At 39.6% G+C, this 22,017-nt stretch overlaps 1 protein-coding gene across 11 annotated transcripts in view; it reads left to right on the top strand.

Moving 5' to 3' along the window:
* TANC2 (tetratricopeptide repeat, ankyrin repeat and coiled-coil containing 2) overlaps window positions 1-22,017 on the top strand; it is a 203,582-nt gene that overhangs the window by 150,027 nt on the left and 31,538 nt on the right. For all 11 annotated transcript variants that reach the window (XM_081162722.1, XM_081162731.1, XM_081162730.1 and 8 more), the window contains 4 exons: window positions 8,240-8,348; window positions 15,565-15,687; window positions 16,249-16,485; window positions 18,859-19,044. In XM_081162722.1, the coding sequence (XP_081018848.1) occupies window positions 8,240-8,348; window positions 15,565-15,687; window positions 16,249-16,485; window positions 18,859-19,044 (655 nt within the window). The remainder of the gene's footprint in view (window positions 1-8,239; window positions 8,349-15,564; window positions 15,688-16,248; window positions 16,486-18,858; window positions 19,045-22,017) is intronic.

The raw sequence follows: 22,017 nt of genomic DNA, 5'->3' as shown, positions 1-22,017 counted from the left end.
ACTCTTACTCTCCTGTATTAGTTAATTTTGCTACAAGAAAGTAATAGTGTTTATATGTTTAAAAATTTATATATAAATTATATAGATATGAATATAGATATATATGTATACAGTCTGGAACAAAAGTAGCTTTACAATTGTATGTGAAACAGTTTATTCTTGTAGTATTATTAATTATTGTATTATTTTCCATACAAACAACTGTAAACCTACTTTTGCCCCACCCTGTATGTATGTGTGTGTGTGTATAGCAAATACTGGTTAAAACAACTTCACCTAAAAATCTAAAAACGAGGAGAGGTAGAGTAGATGGTTAAGGGAAATTTGGGGTACAGTGGCCCCCCCTTATCCACGTGGGATATGTTCCAAGACACACACCCCCAGTGGATGCTTGAAACTGTGGGTAGTACCAAACCCTATACATACTATGTTTTTTCCTATACATACACACCTATGATAAATTTTAACTTATAAATTAGGCAAAGTAAGAGATTAACAACTGTAATAAAATAGAACAATTATAGCAATATACTCTAATAAGAATTATGTGAATGTGGGGTGTGTGTGTGTGTGTGTGTGTCTGTGTCTGATAAACAATCTGATAGCAGAGGACTGCTACTAAGTGACTAAAAAGCAGGTAGTGTATACAGCCTGGATAAGATGGACCATGGAATTATTCATGTTAAGCGGGATAGAGCTAGACGGCATGAGATCTCATCATACTACTCAGAACAGCATGCAATTTAAAACTTATGAATTGTTTATTTCTGGAATTTTCCATTTAATATTTTCAGAATGATTACACATAACTCAAACCATGGAAAGTAAAAACCCTGGGTGTAAGGGGGGACTACTGTACTGAAAGTTACATAGGAAATAGAGGCTAATTTGTCCTGATCGTGAGTCTCTGAGGCAGCACTGACTGAATGAAAAGATGGGAACCCCACAGGCTTTCCTAGGTTGTCAAACTAAGATTAATGGCACAGCAATCAGAAGGAGTTATCGCCAGCTTAGTGGGATATGACAGCACACTGTCTTTTTTGTAAGTAGAGCAACTTACTCTGCTGTCTCTACATACTTTCAAAAGCAGATCTCCACATTTGGTAAAATCAACTCTAATAGTCTTCTATTCTCTCCACCGTAAGAACCCACAGCTGTGAGACATGTATTCACTGTAGCATATCTAGTTTGTTCTACCACCCAAATTTTACTTTTAAGTATTCATTATTTCCATCTCTACTTACCACACCCTAGGCTCTCATGGGACTACTTTAGCCTCCTAATTGGTCTTCCCTTCAATCCATTTCACCAGCAGCCAAAGTGATTTTTAAAAACAAAATCAGACTGTGTAAACTCCTCCTGAAATCCTTCAGTGGTTTCTTGTTGTGATTAGAATAAAATCAAAGACTTTTTAAAGCCCTGTATTACAAAGATAGCTTCTGCCTACCTCTCTAAATTAAGCTTGTTCATTCTCTCTCTTGTGCACAATTTCCTGGTCATAATTGGTCATCTGCCAGTTCCTAGGACTTGCTAAGCTCCTTCCCACCTCTAGGCTTTTGCACTTAACAATTCCTTCCATCTGGAGCTCACTTTCCCTTGCTCATCCCATGGCAAGACCTCTGACGCTTCCTTCAGATCTCAGCTTAAGTGCCACCTCCTTAGACTTCCACTTGTCACCTTACCTAAGTAATTTCTCCTGATCTTCTTTATCATAGCAACCTTTTTACTTTCTAACACTTATCATAATCTATTATTAATTTACTATATGTGAATACTCCTTTCTTGTTTACTTTCACCTCTAGAATGTCAGTGAGCTCAAGCGAGGACAAGAATGTTTTCTGTCATGCTCACTTTGGTCTTCCTAATGATTAATAGAGTGCCTGGCACACAGTGAGCACTCAGTAAATATTTTTTTAATGATGAATGAATTAGTGAACAAAAGAATGGTAAGTGGTACTAATTTTAAGCTTGCAACTGAAAATATTTGTGAAACTTCTCACAGTTCAAAATACAATGTCTTTTGTTCACCCTGTGACCATGTGTGAGGAGTAAGCAAAGATGAGTGCTTCAGCAAGCATTCAATGGACATTCATTATGTAATATATTCAAGGTTTTGTGTTAAGCACTGCAGGGGATACAAATATGAATAAGATACATCTGTCTACCAAGACTTATAGCTTAGTGGTTTTAACAGACACGTTTATAACTAGCTATAATTCAAGGCAGAGTGCTGTACCAGTGGTATAAACAAAGAGCTAAGGAACATGGAGGAAGAAGAAAGAAGTGATCAATCTTCTTGTGCCTACTGTTAATGGTTCAGACTGTGACAGTTCAGTGGAGTCATAGCTCTTCTCCTCACAAAACCCTGCCAACTGCTAAAGACTCCATTGTCAGAGGAGAGGTGTCCATTTTTCTATAGCCAATGGGGCATTAACAGAACAGAAGGGCAATAGGGAGCCATGAGGCAAAGGGAGAAAGCAGTAAATCACTCCAAAGTCTTTGTTTAAAAAGAAAGAATGCTCTTCTGCTTATTCTACAAAGGTAGATCTTGGGCATACTCTGCTTACAGTCTGCTGCTGCATATAGTTTACTTTCATCGGGCTCTTTCACTTCCACATTGAATAAGAAACAGTGAGACAAGCTGACTAGAAACGTATTTTGTATTCAGTTGCCATGCAAAAGCCATGAGAAGAACATGCCAAAGCAGCTCCTGACGGATAAGCTAAGGAGGAAGGAAAGAATTTTTGCAAAGATGTGTGGGTGTCCTTTGCTGAGAATTGATAGCAACAGCAGAGTGTAAGGCAGCAGTTACCAAAGTTTAACTGCAGGCAGAATTTTTAACATGAAGGTGAAGGAGATCAGGGTTGTCAATCTGTTCTTAATATTTGAATCATAGTCACATTTATTTCACAGTTGAACAATGGCAACAGAGATGCCTGCAAACTCAAGGCTGAATTGGGTAGTGAATTGGAATGTGGATCTAGAAGTCCTCGTGTTGCTCTTCCTGGAACCCATCTGCTTAGCGTTTATTCATTCATGAAACATCTATCAAACTTCCACACCAAGGGCTGTGCTGTACACTAGAGAAATTTAGGCGAATAAGACACCCCGGCATTAAAGCCTTTGCCCTCTAAAGGGAAGTCAGGCACAGAGCAGCCAACAGTGGTGCCATGGAGAAGGTGCCCTAGGAACCTAGACAGAGAGGAAATACTTGACAGAAGAGGTGACATTTGAGTTCAGCCTTGAAGGGATATATCAGCTGATTCTATTAAGCAGCATTGGAGTGGGAGAGCACTGTAGATTAAAAAAGGGTAATGCAGGAACAAAAGCAAGTGCAAAGATACTAAGTGCCTTTGGGGAATTGAGAGAAGCTGTGATTAGAGATTAAGAAACATGGTCAGAAAGAATGATAGAAGTGTCACTAGGAAAAAAGCCTTGAATACCATGTGTAAGGCCTTACAGTTTATTCTGTAGATGAGGAGTCTTTATATCTTTGAGGAGGAAGAGGAGGAGGAGGTGACAGATCAGATAACTCTGATGATGTGAAAAATAGCTCTGACAGTGTGGAGGATAGGTTGAAGGAGAGGAGAGACTGCAGGGATACTGGTTACAAAGTTTATAGCAAGTGTAGGTGAGAATGCCAAGACCTATAATGCAAGGATAGAGAGCAGGGTATGTATGGAAGAGAGATTTTGGAGATACTCAAAAACGCTTGATCTTTTATGTGTGTGTGGAAGGTTAGGGTGGAGGGATCAAAAGTGGCTTCAATACTTTCCTTGAATGCCAGAAGATAGTGAAGCTAGTGACCAGCATAGAGCATTCTGAATGGAGGAGGGGTTCTGGAATGAGCCAAGGCAGGAGGGAGAACCGGCTGTGGGGAGAAGGTGAGTCCTTATTTGGACATGTTTATAATGAATTGCCTCCAAGAGAAGATGCACAAATATATTTAGACATATGACTTCGGAAAATAGGAAAAGGGAGAGCTCAGACACAGAGTTACGGATTTGGGAGTTATCAGCAAATAACTGACAGAAGCCATAGAATGTAACAAGATCACCCAAGTTAAGAGTATAAAGCAGGAAGTTTAGAAGCATATAACAGAATAGTTATATGTAAATGCTAGAATAAAATTACGAACCAAATAATTTACAAGGGTCATTTTATAGTTAGAAGGAGAAACATGAGACAGTAAGGTCGTGGAAGTCAAAGGAAATTTCTGGACCAGGCCTGAAACGATGAATATAATTTCTGCCCGTATTCCATTAGCCAGAACTCAATCCCGTGACCCCTCTTGAACATGAACGCCAGATGCTTGGTAAAGTAGCCACTTCACGACAGCTCCTGACTGTGCAAGGGAGTAGCTATTCGTCTCTGCCCATAATTCTCACTAGGTTTTCCCGAACAATTCCCCACATTTACCTCTATAATATAAGGACGTTTTACAGCAACACACATTATTTCAGCCCAAATTATAAGATAAATAAGATAGGCTTTAGATTGCAAGCAGTTCTTGCCAACTGGCTATGACTGTCACTTTATCACATCTGAGCACCGCACAGAGGAATATCAGAACGCCTCGGTGGTGTTTCTCTGAAACACTAAAGTGTTGTATATCGAGTTTGTCATTCCAAGAGCTAATGAAATCTCTGTGACTACACATTAGTGACTAGGACTAGAACAATGGAGAAAACATCCATGCTGGAAATATTTGAGTCCATCTGTTAGCATGTTTCAGTGCTACAAATAGAAACTTTAAGACTAGCTATCTCCCTAGGGGGCTCAGTGAAAATCTATTAGAAAAACAAACAGTGCCATTGTATGTTTTATATAAAACAAGTTATTCAACTTCCAAACTGTTAAATGGGCAGAGGGGAGGGAGGGTGAGTCTTGCTTCAGAAGGGTTTTTTTTTTCTCTAAGAGACTTCATAGTTCTCAATACTTGAGGTCTAGGGAAACAGTATCATCATGCGAGGGTAGTTCCTCACTGCCTTGTAATCCACAGTTGTCCAAGGGTGAGTGTCACTTGTCTCCAGTAATCCACATAGGGGGGCTGCAAATGAGAATGGAGATAGGATCTATCCTCTGCTATTCTGGATACTCCCTTCTCTGCCTTTTGTCAGAGCACGTATATATCCAGGAATGGGGATGGGGACAGGGACGGTGCTGGGGAAGAATCTTCAACTCTGACCTAATGCTGGAAGGAAAAAATAAAAAGAAAGAAACAAGATCAAAGGCTAAGAGAAAACCAATTAAGAGGCTACTGGTAATCTTAGAGAATAGCAAGACTGGGAGTCAAAAGGAAGTGAGTTCAGGAGTAAGAAAATGATAAGAAAAATAGAAATAAATATAGACAAGTGTAAGTGTAACACATGCAGACCATAGGTTAGCCAGTGGCACCATATTTTATCAAAACAGTAAGGTACAAATGAAAATGCCAGCATATATTGTAAATTGCCTTTACCCTTTGTGTCCTGAACACCATAAGCTTTGAGTCCAGTGAACTGATCAGAGTCGTTCTTTTATGAGTAATATAATTTGCTTGCATCCAAAAAGAAATGAACTACAGTGTCTCTTTCATCTTTCCCTTGGCCTATATTGCTGCTTGTTTCTCCTGTGTGCCTGATCAGCAACAACAAAGCAAGCGCTAGTACTTGTAGCCAGCTGAAATGTATACTAGAGAAATGCAAATGTCTTACCAGGATTTCTTGGTTATAGTAGTAAAATGAAAGCACTAGGGCAAAGTCAATTTTGTGTTTAACTGAAAATTCGTTTCCTTGTGAGGTATGAACTTTTTCCCTTAATTCTGATAGGCATGGATTCTCATAAATGGCTTGAATTATGGGTAGTGGATCAGAGGCCTGTATTCAGGAGTTCCAGTCACTATGTACAGCCATGGATGAGTTACTTAAAGTAATAGTTCTTATACCAGTGTTAATAACTAGATAGGATTTTGAGAACTTTGAAATAGGGCACTTTAGAAATGCTTCTCATTATCTTCTCACTTACCTATGCTCTATTAAAATAGCCTACCAAGTAAATTGGGCTTTAAATGGATAAATAAAAGTTCAGTAGCAATTTCCAGATTTTGTGAGTGTGAGACAACCCTGGGTTCATATCCTCAGGTTCCATGAAGACTACACTTGTCTGAGCCAGTCTCTCAATTAAATAATTTCCCTTCCATAATAGTTAATCTTATCCAATCAGATAACCACTAGAATTTGGAAATTCTATGAAGCTCAAGATTAGGACATGGTAGAATTTTTTTTTTTATCTTATTGGAATGAAATCTCCCTGAGATGATTCCCGTAAGATGGGAACTCTCCCATCCCCTGTTCTCCGGGTTCTTTACTGAAACTTAACAAAAACAAAAAAACTACCAAGAAATAAAGAATGTGTTTGCTTTTCAGACTTTGGTGTGAGATATCTTCAAATGTTAAACCTGGCAGAGTAGCCAGTGTTCAATGTGAGAGAAAACCATCCAGTAGACATTTGGGCCTCCTCTCAAGAAGGTGTCCCAACAAATACTAATTTTTCCTTCTGTTGGATTAATTCATTGGACTTGAAACTGAGATCTTGGGCCCATTTCCCTTTTCTGCGACACTTCAAATGAAAGGAGTAGAAAAGTTGTGTTACCAATTCCGTAAAGAACTCTGCTGACCACTAACTGGTGGAGAGTAGAGAGACAATTCTGTGTCCACAGTTCTACCAGCACCAATGTGCTGAGAAGGTGCATCCCAAAGGTGATACGGTGTCCTTTCTTTAATGCTGTTTTCTTTTGCTTCCAAAAAAAACTTATGAAGGATTTTTATTTTTATTTTTTTTAATATATTTTTATTGATTTCAGAGAGAGAAAGGGAGAGGGAGAGAGAGCTAGAAACATCACTGATGAAAGAGAGTCATTGATTGGCTGCCTCCTGCACACTCCCTGCCGGAGACCAGGCCCGCAACCCAGGCATGTGTTCTGACCACGAATCGAACTGCATTCTCCTGGATCATAGTTCGATGTTCAACCACCGAGCCGTGCTGGCTGGGCCATGGAGAATTTTTATATGCAATATGCTGTGCTAGGCATTCTGGAGAATATAAATTACTCAGAATTTCTGTCATAAATGTAAACAGAAACACACACATAACCCATATATCATAAATGTAAACAGAAACACACACATATGCATACATACATTCACACTTAAAGGAGTATTTCATTAGGATGCTTTTAGCTGGAAGAAATAGAAAATTCCAACTGAAATGAATTAAATAATAAATTTATTACTTCATATAACAAGAAATCCAAAATTAAGGCAGCTTCTAGTGCTGTACAGTCAGGGTTCAGGTGCTATTTTTCTGCAATTCTCTTAGTTTAGCCCTTCCTTTGGTTTTGTCTTAGGCCAGCTGCCATATGATTACAAGAGGGCCACAGTAGTTCTGGGCATCATGGGCAGATAAGACAACATGCAGAGGCAGAAAAGGGGTTTTCTCTTTCATAACAGATTGGAAATCTGTTGAGATGGGGAAGAAGAAAGGATACCACCAGGAAACCTGCAGTCTAGGAGAGGAGAGGGCATGTAGTAGTGTGGTAGATACTATACGAGATGTATAAAGCATCTCTAATGGTAGTTCCAATGAGAAAGGACTCCTTTTTCTCGACTGAGGGGAAAGGGTAGCTGCTGATCAGAGGACTTCACTTGGTGAAGAAGATTTTAATCCAGTTTGGGACATGTTGAGTTTGAGGTACCCTGCTGGGACCTCCAGGTGGAGAAATCCAATAGACAGGTGTTTATTGATCTAAGGCTGAGAAGTCTAATTAGGGAAAAAGATACAGGATACAGGTGGTGGTGAAGACTCTGAGTGAGGATGGATGAGCTAATTCAGAGGACAGACTAGGACCAAAAATGAGATCCTGAGGAACGCTGACTTTTAAAGCACGGGTGAAATAAGAGTAGTTGACAAAGACAGAAAATAAAAATGAGTCTTTTAATGCCATCTGTGTGTGGGATGGGTGTAAGCTAACTGGAAGTGACATTTTGTGATATCCACACGTGTGATTTGGGTAAAGGTCTGGTAATGCACTTAGGAACCTTTCAATACTCATTCTTACCCAGTAGTAGGTGCCCTTCCCTAAGAAACTGGTCAAATGGGACAGAGTTTCGTTGGAGGTATGGCTATACCGGAATAGGCCTCCACCCAAAGCAGAATTGGGGCATTAACGTTTCTAAAACAAGTCTCTTTTTCTTTGCAGGAGTGGTCACACATTACTTGCCTTCTGGTTTTCCCGCCAAGAGGGAAAACTAAACCGACAGCAGACTATTGAGCTGGGACATCACATCCTCAAAGCACACATTTTTAAGGTAACTAGAGAAATTAGGGGCTTTTTTCTTTCCATCTCCAGCAGACTTTCCTTAACACTGTGTTTATGAAGCTTCTGTTACTTCAATGTAGTCTTTGCTTTTTGAAATTATTTTGTTGCAAAGTTAGTCCATCTCCTAAAAAGTATGGCCAGTTCCTTCCTAGGCATTTGGAAAGAAAACCACATTTGCCATCTCCCAGTTTACTGTATTGCTAAGCCTTCCAGGAAACGTACATATATTATCATTTAGGTGAGAAGTATATACGTATGTATTCAATGTATGACCTACGCTCTCCTGAGGACAGTCATGTTTTAGCAGTTAGTTGCAGATTTTCACACTTTCTAAAAAAGTCACTGAGCAGTTACTCTTTCAAATTTTTCTTAAAATTCTTTTTTTTTGGTTTTTGTATTTTATTGAATTGAGGGAGAGAGAGAAACATCAATTTGTTGTTCCACTTATCAATGCATTCATTGGTTGATCCTTGTATGTGCCCTGACTGGGGATGGAACCCGCAACCTTGGCATATCAGGACAATGCTCTAACCAGCTGAGCCACCTGGCCAGGGCCTCTTACAATTCTTTTAGTGAAGATTTTAATATTCCTAGTGCTATGATTTTCAAACTATCTGGAACCAACATTAACCTTCCTTTGAGCTACTTTCCCCATTCTCTCTTCAAATTATAATCCCAATTTTTCTCCCAGTGGTTTCAGAACTTTTAAGTGCTCTATAGCATCACCTTCCATCTCTCAACACTCACAAGGCTGGAATGGAGGACCCAGAAGAGGGGTGTCATTCACTCTTTGTGCACATATGCATTTGTTTACTCAGCACTTACTGAGGCATTGTCCTCAGTACTAGTGCTGCAAAAACAAGAAAAATACAGCCCCTAATCTCAAGGAATTTATAGTGTTGATAGCAGTATGGGATAAAAACACAAAGGTCAAGGAAGAAATGTTCTGGTTTTTCTAGCCCAAGTTTGCTAAAAGTCTCCTACTTCCAGTCCCTACAATCTCTTCAGACCACTTTTCCTGACTCAGGGTTGAGAGATACAGGCATCTTAAACAGTTCTCTGGGTTGGGCTTCCTCCAGAAGATACTGTTAAAGATAAAACAGTTCTCTCCAGAGAGAAAGATGACAGTTGAAGGCAACTCGAAGAGCCTAGCAAATCTTCCCCATATGTAAGCACACAGCCAGAGAAGCCTCTTCATCAGATAGACAGACTGAACCTACAGTGACAGGTCCTTTATTTGAATAATTGTCTTACCTGATAAATCACTGTACTAAAAAAACTATCTTATCCAGTGACTTTCTTCAGTGGGAGCAGAGTGGGACTAAAATAACGGGCAAGGTGTCTCCTTCCGGTTTCAGAGGGACCAAAAAGTATCTGCTACTTCGACAAATTCTAAGATTATTATCCTTCAGTTAGATAGGAAATTTAACTTTAAAGCATCAGCACTTTAAACACTTAAGCTTTTAGCATCACCGTCTGCCTGGGATCAGATACAAAATAATTTATGCCTGTCTTTTCTGTACCATAAAAAAAAACACCACGTTAACAGATGAATGACAAGAAGGTTTGTTTGACCCACTGTGACTTTGTCCAATGCATGGAGACCTACATTTTAAACATACACCCCTGTCATTGACACAGTTTTATCTTATGTTGCTACAGACAACATGGTTGCTTGAGATAAGAGTGGCTCCCTGTGTGACTCAGGCCATAAATACTTGGGTGTACAGCATAAGTGCCTGCACTACGGCGAGCTGAAGAATGTAGACTTGGGCTATGTTTTTCCTGATGCTGCACTTTTAGGGCCTTTTAAATACAGGGTGCTCCCTGTTGATAGGTTTTGGCTTCTCCCAGACTGCTAGAATTCTCAGTGCAGAAGCTGAAGGTCATGAAAGGCAAGTTAGACACTATATGCTTATAACCAGTACCACTTAGAAATTCTATCCAACAGTACCATGTCCAATTTATATTTCTTTCCAATTTTAAATTTCCTTATTTCATCTTTGTGAAAAATTACATATAATGTTATTAATCACTGAAAATGTGAAGTTGAGGGTCTGTAATTCTGGAGATTTGGCTGGCTACGGAGCCCTTTTCATTCTTTTTGCTTCTAACTGCTTTATTGAGGTATAGTTTATATACCATAAAATTCATCCATTTGACGTATAAAAGTCAATGACTTTTAGTATATTTAGAGTTGTGCAACTATCACCACTATTAGTACCTTTACATTACCCTAAAAATAATCTTTGTTCCCATTTGAAGGTACTCTACATGCTTCCCCCAACTTCTGGCAACCAATGATCTACTTGCTGTCTCTATAGATTTGACTTTTCTGGACATTTCATATAAATGGAATCATACAATATGTGGTCTTCTGTGTGTAGCTTCCTTCACTTAGCATGATGTTTTCAGGGTTCATCTGTGTTGTAGCATGTATCAATACTTGATTCCTTCTTGCTGCCAAATAATCCATTTTGTTTATCCATTCACTAGTTGAACATTCGGATTATTTCTTCTTTTTGGCTGTTGTAAATAATGCTGCTATGAACATTAGATACAGATTTTTTTCCCCTTTTTAAATTTTAAAAAATAAAATTAGTCATTTTAAAGTGAACAACTCAGTGGCACTGAGTACATTTACAATGTCAATGTTCAGGTTTTTGTGTGGACATGTCTTCATTTCTCTTGGATATATACCTAGAAGAGGAATTGCCAAACTGTTTTCCAAAGTGGCTGTACCATTTCACACTCCCATCAGCAATGTATGAGGGTTTCAGTTTTTTCAAACCTTTGCCAATACTTGTTAGACATTGTCTATTTTTTCTTAGTATTAAAAAAATCATATGCACTCTGCCACAAAATATAATTTAGCCATGTTAGTGGGTATGAAGTAGTTTCTCCTTGTGGTTTTAATGTTAATAACCAATGATGTTGAGCACCTTCAATTCTTTTATAATTCTCTCATTGCCATTTAGATTTTTTTTTTAATCTATGAAAAGAAAGCGGGATGTTTGTGAATTGTGGCCAGAGACATTTCAGTCTAGTTTGTGATACAGGGTGTTTCACTGGTTTGGGTCTGTTCACTGGAAGGATTTTGGAATGTTCTTACATTAGCTCCCTCAGTGCTACCCTCTGAAATGTCCCTTTGATTGGTCAGTTCTATAGCATTTCTTCCCAGAACAGAGCTATTGGCCAGGGAGAAGTGCTGTAAGTAGACATCTAGAGGGTAGAAGATCCTTTGACATCAATCAAAAGGCATGGGTTCAAGTACAGATTCTGCCATTTACCTTAAGCAGTCTCAGTTTTCTTATCTGTAAAATAGTAACAGTATCTGTCAGGATTGATATAAGGATCATACCTATAAAATATGTAAGGTACATAATAAAATGCAAAGTACTAGACATATATCTAATACAAGATTTTATGGTTCAAATTATTAATAAAAACCTCCTGACAAAACTTAATAAGCACAAATTTTATTTTTATATTTTTTAAAATATATCTTTATTGATTTCAGAGAGAGGAAAGGAGAGGGAGAGAGAGAGATAGAAACAACAATGATGAGTCATTGATCAGCTGCCTCCTGCATGCCCCCGACTGGGGGTGGAGCCCACAACCCGGGCATGTGCCCTGACCAGGAAACCAACCCCGATCACCTGGATCCTAGGTCGATGCTCAACCACTGAGCCACGCCCTGCTGGGCAAGCACAAATTTTAGATGGTAATACCACCCTTTCACTTCAGGGGTTACTTAGCATCCTCTACAGCAGTGATTGGCAAATATGGCTTTGAAGTTCAGACTCTCTGTTGAAACCACTTCACTCTGCCGTTGTAGCTCAAAAACAACCAGAGACAATACAGAAATGAATAGCTGGGTGTGGTGTATTCTTGTAAAACATGATTTATAAAACTAGTGGAAAAGCTGTATTTCGCCTTGGGCCATAGTTTGCCAGTCCCTTTTCTACAATGAAAGGCACCATTTCCTTTGTTTACCAGGTTCCTTTTATTATAACCAAAAATGGCCATTTGTGTGGTTAGATAAGAAGAGTAATAATCCATTGGGGATACTTGGATATCTACAAGTGGGTTATTGATGATAAATTGGTAAATAATCTCCCTTAAAGAAACTCATTGAGTAACCGCCAAGGTTAGTTTTTGCCATGATCTTAAGATACCTGAGTCAAAGCTGAGATCCCAAGATGAGATTGCTCTTGTGTCTTCATACTTCCTCTTTTCCTCATGAAGTGCTTATTTATTTTTTTTTTCATTCTTTTTCTTTAATGAAGTGTTTAGAAATACCAAGCAAGCTTCCTACCGACCAGTAGAGTTATAAATTTAGATTCTAACAAATACTTAAGGAAGGGACTCCATTACCATTCATCCCTGACAAAAAGAGATCCCTTCTTGCCTGAGCAATAGTTACAAATACTGAAAAGACACTTTTTCTAGTTGTCTGAACCTAAAGTTCTCTTTAAGAATCCATCGGCTTAGAATTTAATTTTGTGGAGTGTTGTTTTTTTGCTACATTCTGCCTGGTAATGGTATCTGCCTGTCACCTTTGTTGAGTTTATTAACTAAAATGAACTCTTTCCTCCCATATCTCATAGGAACAAAGGGTCAACTCCACCAAGCAGAAGAAATCAGTAGACTAGCAAGTCCATGGTATAAATAAAGCTAATACCCCAAATCCTATAGTCTAGCTCTATATTTGACTCATTTCCTATGTATCTACTCCAGCCTCACTGGGACTCTCAGTGCTGCTTTGAGGTCTTTTTACTGGTCCATTTAATTGAAGTTCATTTACCAAGGTCTATTCTTACTCAGCTCCTTTTCCCATTTTTTTCCCTCTAGCTCTTAACCAAATCAACTAACTAAACAAACAGCCTGACTTACGAGTCACTGATCATGTCCATCTCCAGGAAAACATCATAGATTTGACTGCCATCAGCAACAAATTTTCTTTCCTTTGACTGGCCTAGGTCCCATGACATGTACTAATGTTTGCCCCTTTTATGTGTGCTTCTCCAAAAGGAAGTTAGAATAATTTGTTTTTAAATTTTCTGTTGTTAGAACAAGACTCTCTCTCAGTCATCTTACCATTCCACCAGTATGTGGTCAAGTGAATGAGTTAAAGCAGGAAATCTTTAGGGCAGGAAGATATTAACAATGAAGCTTGAGAGTAATAAGTGACTCTAGGAAGGTATTCTTTTTAAAAATTTAAGCTGCTTCTGCTTGCTTTATTCCTTGAAATGAAGATTGTTCAGATGTTCAAATCAGCAAGGTTGTATTTAGCGTCTCTGAAAGATGCAGCAACTCACACTCCTCTGCTCAGGGTCTACAAGTCGAGAACTTTCACCTTCTCACTTAAAGGAAGCAGTTTATGGCTTCTCTTTGATGTATTCAAGTTGCCAGCATCACTACTCTTGTGCTTTGAGGCCATTATTAAGTAAAATAAGGGTTGCTTGAACACAGGCACTGCTCTACCACAACAGTCAATCTGATAACTGTGGCAGCTATCAACATGACTGATGAGCAGGTAGTGTGTACAGGGTGGATGCACTGGGCAAAGGGATGATTAACATCCCAGCAGGATGGAGCAGGACTGCAAGATTTCATTATGCTACTCAGAATGATGCACAATTTAAAACATGAATTGTTTATTCCTGGAACTTTCCATTTAATATTTTCAGACTGCAGTTGATGATGAGTAACCAAAACCACAGAAAGCAAAACCGCAAATAAGGGGGGACTACTGTACATTAGATTCTCCTGGGGAACTTTAAACACACACACATATTTCTGAGCGTTACTCCCAGAGATCATTATCCATTATTCTGATGTATAACCCAGGCTTTTATTTTTAATTAGTATGCTTTATTTCTTAGAGCAATTTTAGGTTTACAGAAAATACAGTTGGTTCTTATATACTCACTCCCACCACTACATTTCCCCTATTATTAATATCTTGCATTGGTGTGGGACATTTGATATAGCTGATGAACCTATATTGCTGTATTAACTCAAGTCCATAGTTTACATTAGGGTTCAGTGTTTGTGTTGTATAGTTCTGTGGACTTTGCCAGATGCATATCATGTATCTACCATTACAGTATCATACAAAATAGTTTCATTGCCCCATAATTTCCAAAGCTATCAAAAGTACTCCTAGGTAGTTCCATAGAATTGGCAGGCACACCCAGTGTCAGCTCTAAACTGCTCCTGGCCTTCATTCTATCCTAGATCTTGGCCCAGAAATTCTTCTCCAATTTGTAGTCCTCCCATGTCTTCAAGAAGGATGTTTTTTAAGTTTTGTATAGCTTTCCCTAGTTGTCCTTAGCAGGAATATTTGTCCAAATTACCTAGATCCACCATTACCAGAAGTGGAAATCCACCCAAGTTCCCTTGAGCAAAAATTACAACTCAACAGTCTGGGAGCATCCAGCTTTTCTCTAAACATCTAAGGTTTTCTTGTTTAAAATTTCTTTGGTACTCTGAATGACTGAAACTATACTGGGAATCAGGGTGAGGAACGCTAGCTACTGTAACAAACCTGCAAAATCTCAATAACTTAACAAAGGTTTATTTCTCAATTACATTGCAGTTCAGTACAGATCATTGGGCAGGCTTCTTCCACTTAGTAGTAAAATCTCCAAGGGCCTCAGAATCCTCCATTCAAGAAGAATAGTAGAGATTGTGGAGAAATACATAGGAGGTTTGGGGCCAAGCCTGGACATGATATTATTACCTCTCATATTTTATTAGCCAGAATTCAATCACATGCCCCATATAACTGTAAAGAAGGTTGGGAAATATAGTTTTCCCAAATGCCCAGGAAAGGAATGAGCTGGAGATCAATGATCACATTGCATTATCTATGTCACGGTGTATATTTTGCTAACTTAAATTTAAGAGATTGATTCAAGAAGGTGAATAAGAAAGGGGAGGGATTACATCCAGATATAGCAGAAGAGAGGCATTACGTAGATTTGTTGCCAGAGACTACTAAGATAGAGACAGTTTAACTTAGCTTGTTCCAACAGAACCAGTCTTTGTCCCCATCAGTGGTTTTGCTGGGCACAGACATTGTTAGGGTGAGGCTCTACTCTCTCATTTATTAGTACCACAAACCTAGAGGTCATTAACTTCCTGCCGATGGTACTTTTTAGCTGAGCTAATGATTTGTCTCAAATTTTTTTTTTCAGGGTTTGAGTAAAAAAGTTGGTGTATCATCCTCCATCCTCCAAGGTCTGTGGATCTCCTACAGCACAGAAGGTCTGTCCATGGCATTGGCATCTTTACGAAATCTCTACACTCCAAATATAAAGGTAAGTGCATGTGAGTTATGTTAGATTAAGGAATTAACTGTGAGAACCATAAAATTAGGAGGACATTTATTTAAGTGGCTATTTAATTGATCTTTGATTTGCCTTAGACTGCCTATTAGCCTTCTATTGATAATTTAATATATTTTAAATTGTTTCATTTTATTCTGTGAATTGAAGACCAAACTATTGACCTTCTACTTTCTGTAGCTGACTCTTGACTTATAGCATCAGGTCTTGCTGCTTCTAGGGAGTAAGTCAGTCTCGGGTATTCTTTGTTTTGGTAGGAGCTTTTCTGACCAACAGTTCACTTAGTAGGACTATGTTCATCACTACAGTACAGGTGGCACTTGCTCTAATTACTAAGCAGTTTATGTAAAGAGACATTTTACATCCCTTTCCCACGGCAAGGTATTGAAAAAGGAACAGATAACAATTATAGAACAAATTAATTACTAAATGCTACTAGGCACTATTATGGGGTCCCAAATGACATAATGAAAGATGACTAAAAGGATGTGACTAATATTTGTCTGAGTATTATTTCTGTTTACATATTTCTAGGTCAGCCGACTGCTGATTTTGGGAGGTGCGAACATTAATTACCGGACAGAGGTTTTAAATAATGCCCCAATTCTATGTGTCCAGTCTCATCTTGGTTACACAGAAATGGTGGCCCTGCTCTTGGAGTTTGGGGCCAATGTGGATGCCTCTTCTGAAAGCGGCCTGACGCCTCTGGGCTACGCCGCAGCGGCGGGCTACCTGAGCATCGTTGTGCTGCTGTGCAAGAAACGGGCCAAGGTAATGGCTGCCTGGCTCTGCTGCTTCTCCTTTCTTCCCTTTATCTTTTTCCTGCTGTAGTCTGCCTTATCTCCTGTGTTACCTCATGAATCTAGGAGGAGCACATCAAACCCTGTTAAGGAGCAGATCAAAGGGAGTACAAGCTCTGCATACATCCCAGTGTTTGCATGCCAGTTCCACCCTGCATCTGGACACAGCCCTAAAACCTTTGAGGGGCACTTAGGAAACCTCATTATCAGCAGCCACAAAAAGTCCCTACCTAACAACCAAGAAATTCTCATACTGAGCTCAGAGTGAGGAAGGAGAAGTGGAGGAGAAGGGATACTGCAGTGTGAAGTCTGAACTGAGTGGTGCCTGCAGACTCAGCCTTTCATGTGTAGAGATAAGTTAGCCATGGAGATAAGAACAGTGACCAGACCCCCTCACCCTACCCTTGAAGATCACCATAGAGGTATGGGGAAAAGGTGATTCTCTGTTTATTCTCAAACTGATCAGAGGCACTCGGAGTGTTTCTGTCAGTAGATCTTAATTCTCTGAAAACCTTTCTAAAAAATGTGTTTGCTTTATAGTAACCCAAGAGCCACTGATATAAAAGAACTCAATTTCAAAACATTGGTGAAAAGAAAAGTGCTGGTCTCAAAATGGAGGCTTCTGGGGAAATTGTAACCTCGTGGTATTTTGTTTCAGTCCTGAAAACAAACTGAGGATTTTGGTGGTTTTGCAATGAAATATTAAGTAATATGTACGACTTCATTCTGAGGCGTCCAATGTTTTTACCAGGGAAGAGAGTGGGACTACTGAGACTCCTTTGAGAACTGGGGCCTGGGACTCTCAGTGAAATCCCAGAGCCTTCGATGTTTAATGTGATACAGTGATGGGCCACCTCTACAGTCCTGCTCGTTGGCATGAACACCTCAAGAAACAGAATGATATCTGCGCCTTATAAATTCATGTTTTAACCTCAGCTGGGTCTTTCTGCTGCTCAGCTATCATTTTCTTCATCTCTCATTTTCCCAGAGCAGATGTATAAATCATTTGTATTTTTCTCAATACCCTATCAAACTTATTTTGCCCTCCTACATTACTAACATTGAGTTCATCTCAGTGTACCTCCATCTCAAAACTATGAATCCTTACCTACACTCACCTTTACTTCTGCCTTAGGGAAGGAAGTGTTTCCTTTCCAAAGCGATTGCCTCCACCTTTATTTTTTATCTCAGTTAAGTTGCTCATTCTCTCACATTTTATTTCATTATTTTGTAAATGTACACTGCCTTTTCCCCCCAGTTGCTACAAACCTATGAATGCCTCCTCTAACCCAAAAGAGAAATGTTCCTTTCTTCTTCAAACCAGAAGCTACCATCCCATCTCTTACCTTCCATATCCCCTACACCTGTCCTAAGAGTCACCTCTACTTGCTACCTCTGTTTACTTAGTGCTTCGTAAACCACTTGTCTTCTGGCTTCATGAGAGGAGGAGGAGGCAAATAGTTAAAATTGTACACTTTGGAATCAAACACAACTTGGTCCAAGCCTGCATTCACACATTTCCTGTGAGGGCTCGGTACCTTGCACATAATAGGTATTCAGTAAACGTGTTGAATACCTAAAGCTGGGGAAAATCAGATAGAGAACTTCTGTTTCAAATGTTCTAACTACCACTAGAAGATAATCTGCCTGCCTGTCAGAAAAGGCTTATGGCTGGGGACCTTCTGGTAGATTGATCTTTAATCAGGCTCTTCTTTTAGCCTAAACTTGAAACCAACACTGAGATTGTAAAAACTGCTTTTGGAACTTAATCTAGTGTTAAGCGTCAAGTACCTCTAGCCATTTTGGCCAGGTCTTTGGGATTCTGCCCTCACATTGGAAGAAAGACGCAGCCTTTGCCAAAGCTTGGTGGTCAAATATGTAATTCATGGTATAAGATACTTTGCTGCTTTGAAAGACCAAAAAAAAAATGAGCTTCAAAATGTTTTTCTTTCCTTTCATGGTTTCAAAGACATTTTTTTGTACCAAGAGAGCTACAAGTCTTTTAAATCTTGGTCAGAAAAGAACTATTTAAGGACAAAGGAGAATGTACCTTAGGAAAACAAAGCTGGAACTGGGAGTTTTGTTTTTTGGTTTCTTTTGATATAAAAACAAAAGCCTGACCTTATAAAATGAGGTTCTCCCCAGAGGGGCACCTTTCTGAGTTACAGCTCAGTAGTGATTTAGCCCGAGTAGGAGAGTATTCTCTAAGTGCTCTCAGATTGGTTCAGGGTACGGGAAGGACTGGCTCTGTCTTCAGACCTGTGCAGTGTGCTGATGTGACTAGAATGCGAATACAGCCACAAGTCTTCATTCACACAGATTTCTCTGTGTCCCCTTCCCTTAGGTGGATCACTTGGATAAGAATGGGCAGTGTGCTTTGGTCCATGCTGCACTCCGAGGTCATCTGGAGGTTGTCAAGTTTTTGATTCAGTGTGATTGGACAATGGCTGGCCAGCAGCAAGGGGTGTTTAAGAAGAGCCAGGCAATCCAGCAAGCCCTCATTGCTGCAGCCAGCATGGGTTATACCGAGGTAAGAAACAGGTGACAAGTTTTGTTATTTTTTTTCAATCTATGTGTTGAAGGACCTAGAAGACCAGGAGAAAAGGGTTGGATTATTATAAAATTGCCACCCTAATTAATATGAATTAGCTTTTTGATCACTGCTCTGAGGAATAGGGAGATTAGACTCTCTAAAGCACTCGAATTCTCAAATGCCAAGGTACCTAGAATTATGGGCACAGAATGTGAGAGGTGGAAAGAACCTTAGAATTTATGTAATGCAATTCCTCCCCATCCTTCCACCCCTATTTAACAGACACTAGGCTCAGAGGGATTATTTATTGAGCTGCATCCCCATGGGTAGGCAGTGTGGCATGGGAACAGCACAACATTTAGAATCTCAGAAGGACCAGGTTTGAGTCCCAGCTTTGCTACTCATTAGCTCTGGACCTTGGGCAATTTACCCAAAATTTTAGAACCTTAGTTTCCCATAAGTAAAGTGAGTCTAATAAATTCTTTTTTATAAGGTTGGTATGAAAGGTACTTTGTAAACTGTTAGACACTATCAAACGGTATTTTTGCTAAACTTTTTATTAATGATTGCAGTAATACAGTGGCAAAATATATGGAATTGGTAGTGTGCTAGGAAATGTTAACCAACTCTGGGGAGGAGAGTATAGTAGAATTGGAGGGAGGGAGGGAAGACCAGAAGAAGAGAGGGAGGGAGAGAGAATGAGACCATACATACAGTCATTCACCACATAATGACATTTTTCGGTCAACAACAGATTGCATATATGAGTGTAGTCCCATAAGATCATAATGGAGCTGAAAATTCCTATCACCTAATGATGTCATAGCCGTTGTAATGTTGTCGTGTGACGTATTGCTCATGTGTTTGTGGTATGCCGGTATAAACAAACTTACTGCGCTGTCAGTCGTATAAAAGTACAGCAGATACAGTTATGTACGGTACATAATACTTGATAGTGAAAATAAATGAATATGTAACTGGTTTATGTATTTAGCAAACTGTATCTTTATCGTTACTTTAGAATGAGCTCTTTCTACTTATAAAAAGAGTTTGCTGTAAAACAGTATGCATGTTACTCCAGCAGCAGCCTCACGCATCTTGTGTTTATCGTGTCACCACTTCTTTGATTCAACCAATGGATCAAGTACATCATTTTCATTTGTGCTTGATTTAATCTCATGTTGTTTTATACATTTTGGTCCCTAAATTCACTGCTAGTGTTGCCAGGTAGAGCACACATCAAGTGATTGACCTAGAAACAAAATTAAGAGTGATTAAGGACTACAAAGGTAGAAAATCGGTGTTGGTTATTGCTCACCTGTCAGTCATGCCCCATTCCACTATAGCTGCAGTCTTTAAGAACAAAAACAAAGTGACGGAAGCTGTTAAAGGGCCTGCTTTATTGAGGGCAACAAGACTAAAAAGTTTTAAGAAGAGCTTTTCCAGACATGGAGACATTTCTAGTGACCTGGATTGAAGACCGGACACATAAGCATATCCCTCTCGGCACTATGATGATCACAGCCAAAGCAAAACGCTTATTTGCGATGTTGAAAGAAAAGGCTGGACCCAGCTGTGAAGTTGAATTTACCACAAGCTCTGGGTAGTTTAAATGATTCAAGAGTCGTTATTCATAACATAATGTGAAAGTGAGTGGTGAGTCTATGAGTGCTGATATGAAGGCAGCTGAGGAATTTTTGGAAACTCTAGGTAAGATGATTATGGAGGAAATTACTTGCCAGAATTTCAGTATGGATGAAACCTTTCTAATCTGTAAAGGTTTGCCTGAAAGGACTTTCATCCATAAGGAGGCCAAGTCACTGCCAGGTTTTAAGGCTTTTAAGGACAGGATAACAGGCAGTGTTGCAGGCTACAAATGGAAAACCTTTGTGATCTGGCACAGTGAGAACCCCAGGGCCTTCAAGCATATCAATAAGCACATATTGCCAGTGTACAGACAGGAGCAATAAGAAGTCATGGATGACCCAGCTCCTCTTCCAAGATGCCCCCTGAATTACTCTGGCAGTGAAATGGAGTACTGTTCAGAGAATAACTCACCTTTCAAGATTTTACTTATTGTAGATAATGCTGCTGGACATCCTCCTTTTATTGGTGATCTTCATCCCAATATCAAAGTGGTATTTCTCCCTCCAGACACCACCTCTTTGATCCAACCAATGGATCAAGGAGATATAATAGCTATTAAGGCCTGCTGCCTAAGGAGGACCTTTGCCCAAGCAAGTATGGAAGATACTGGAGAAATTCTGGAAGGATTACAGCATCCATGAGGCATTAAGACCTTTGCTTTGGCTTGGGGCAATGTCACCAAGGGGTATATAAAGGGCATCTGGAAGAAGACACTCAGGAGGTTTGTCCCTGACTTCAAAGGATTTGTCGACGACGACAAGGTTGCAAAAACCAACAAGGCTGCAGTTGAGATGGCAAACGCATTAACCTTGCTGTGGGTGAGGATGCCATTGAGGAGCTCCTACAGGTGGTTCCTAAGGAACTGACTAATGAGGAGCTGTTGGAACTGGAACAGGAACATGTAGCTGAAGAAGAGTCAAGAGAAAAGGAAATTGCAGAAGAAAAAGAAGAAGCCCTAAGAAAATTCACAGTGAGAGGTTTAGCAGAAGCTTTTGCAAACCTCAACAAGCTCCTTTAAAAGTTTGAAAGCATGGACCCCGACACCAAAAAGTTTTCATTAATAGTGCAGTATCTGCTTATGAGCAAATCTATAATGGAAAAAAAGAAGCAAACTGAGCAAACCATCACGGACATATTTCTGAAAAAAAATAATGGGTCCTTAAGAAGAGCCTCAGGCAGTGTCCTTCAGGAGGTGATGCAGAAGAAGACAGTGTTATCATAGGAGGTGACACCTCCATGCACATTACTGCCCCTGAAGACCCTCCCCTGGACAAGATGTGGAGGTGGAAGACGGTGATATTGATCTCCCTGCCCCTGTGGAGC

Source organism: Miniopterus schreibersii, assembly GCF_964146895.1.
Source record: "Miniopterus schreibersii genome assembly, chromosome: 16".
NCBI classification, from domain to species: Eukaryota; Metazoa; Chordata; class Mammalia; order Chiroptera; family Miniopteridae; genus Miniopterus; species Miniopterus schreibersii.
This window is presented reverse-complemented; position numbering and strand designations above follow the sequence as displayed.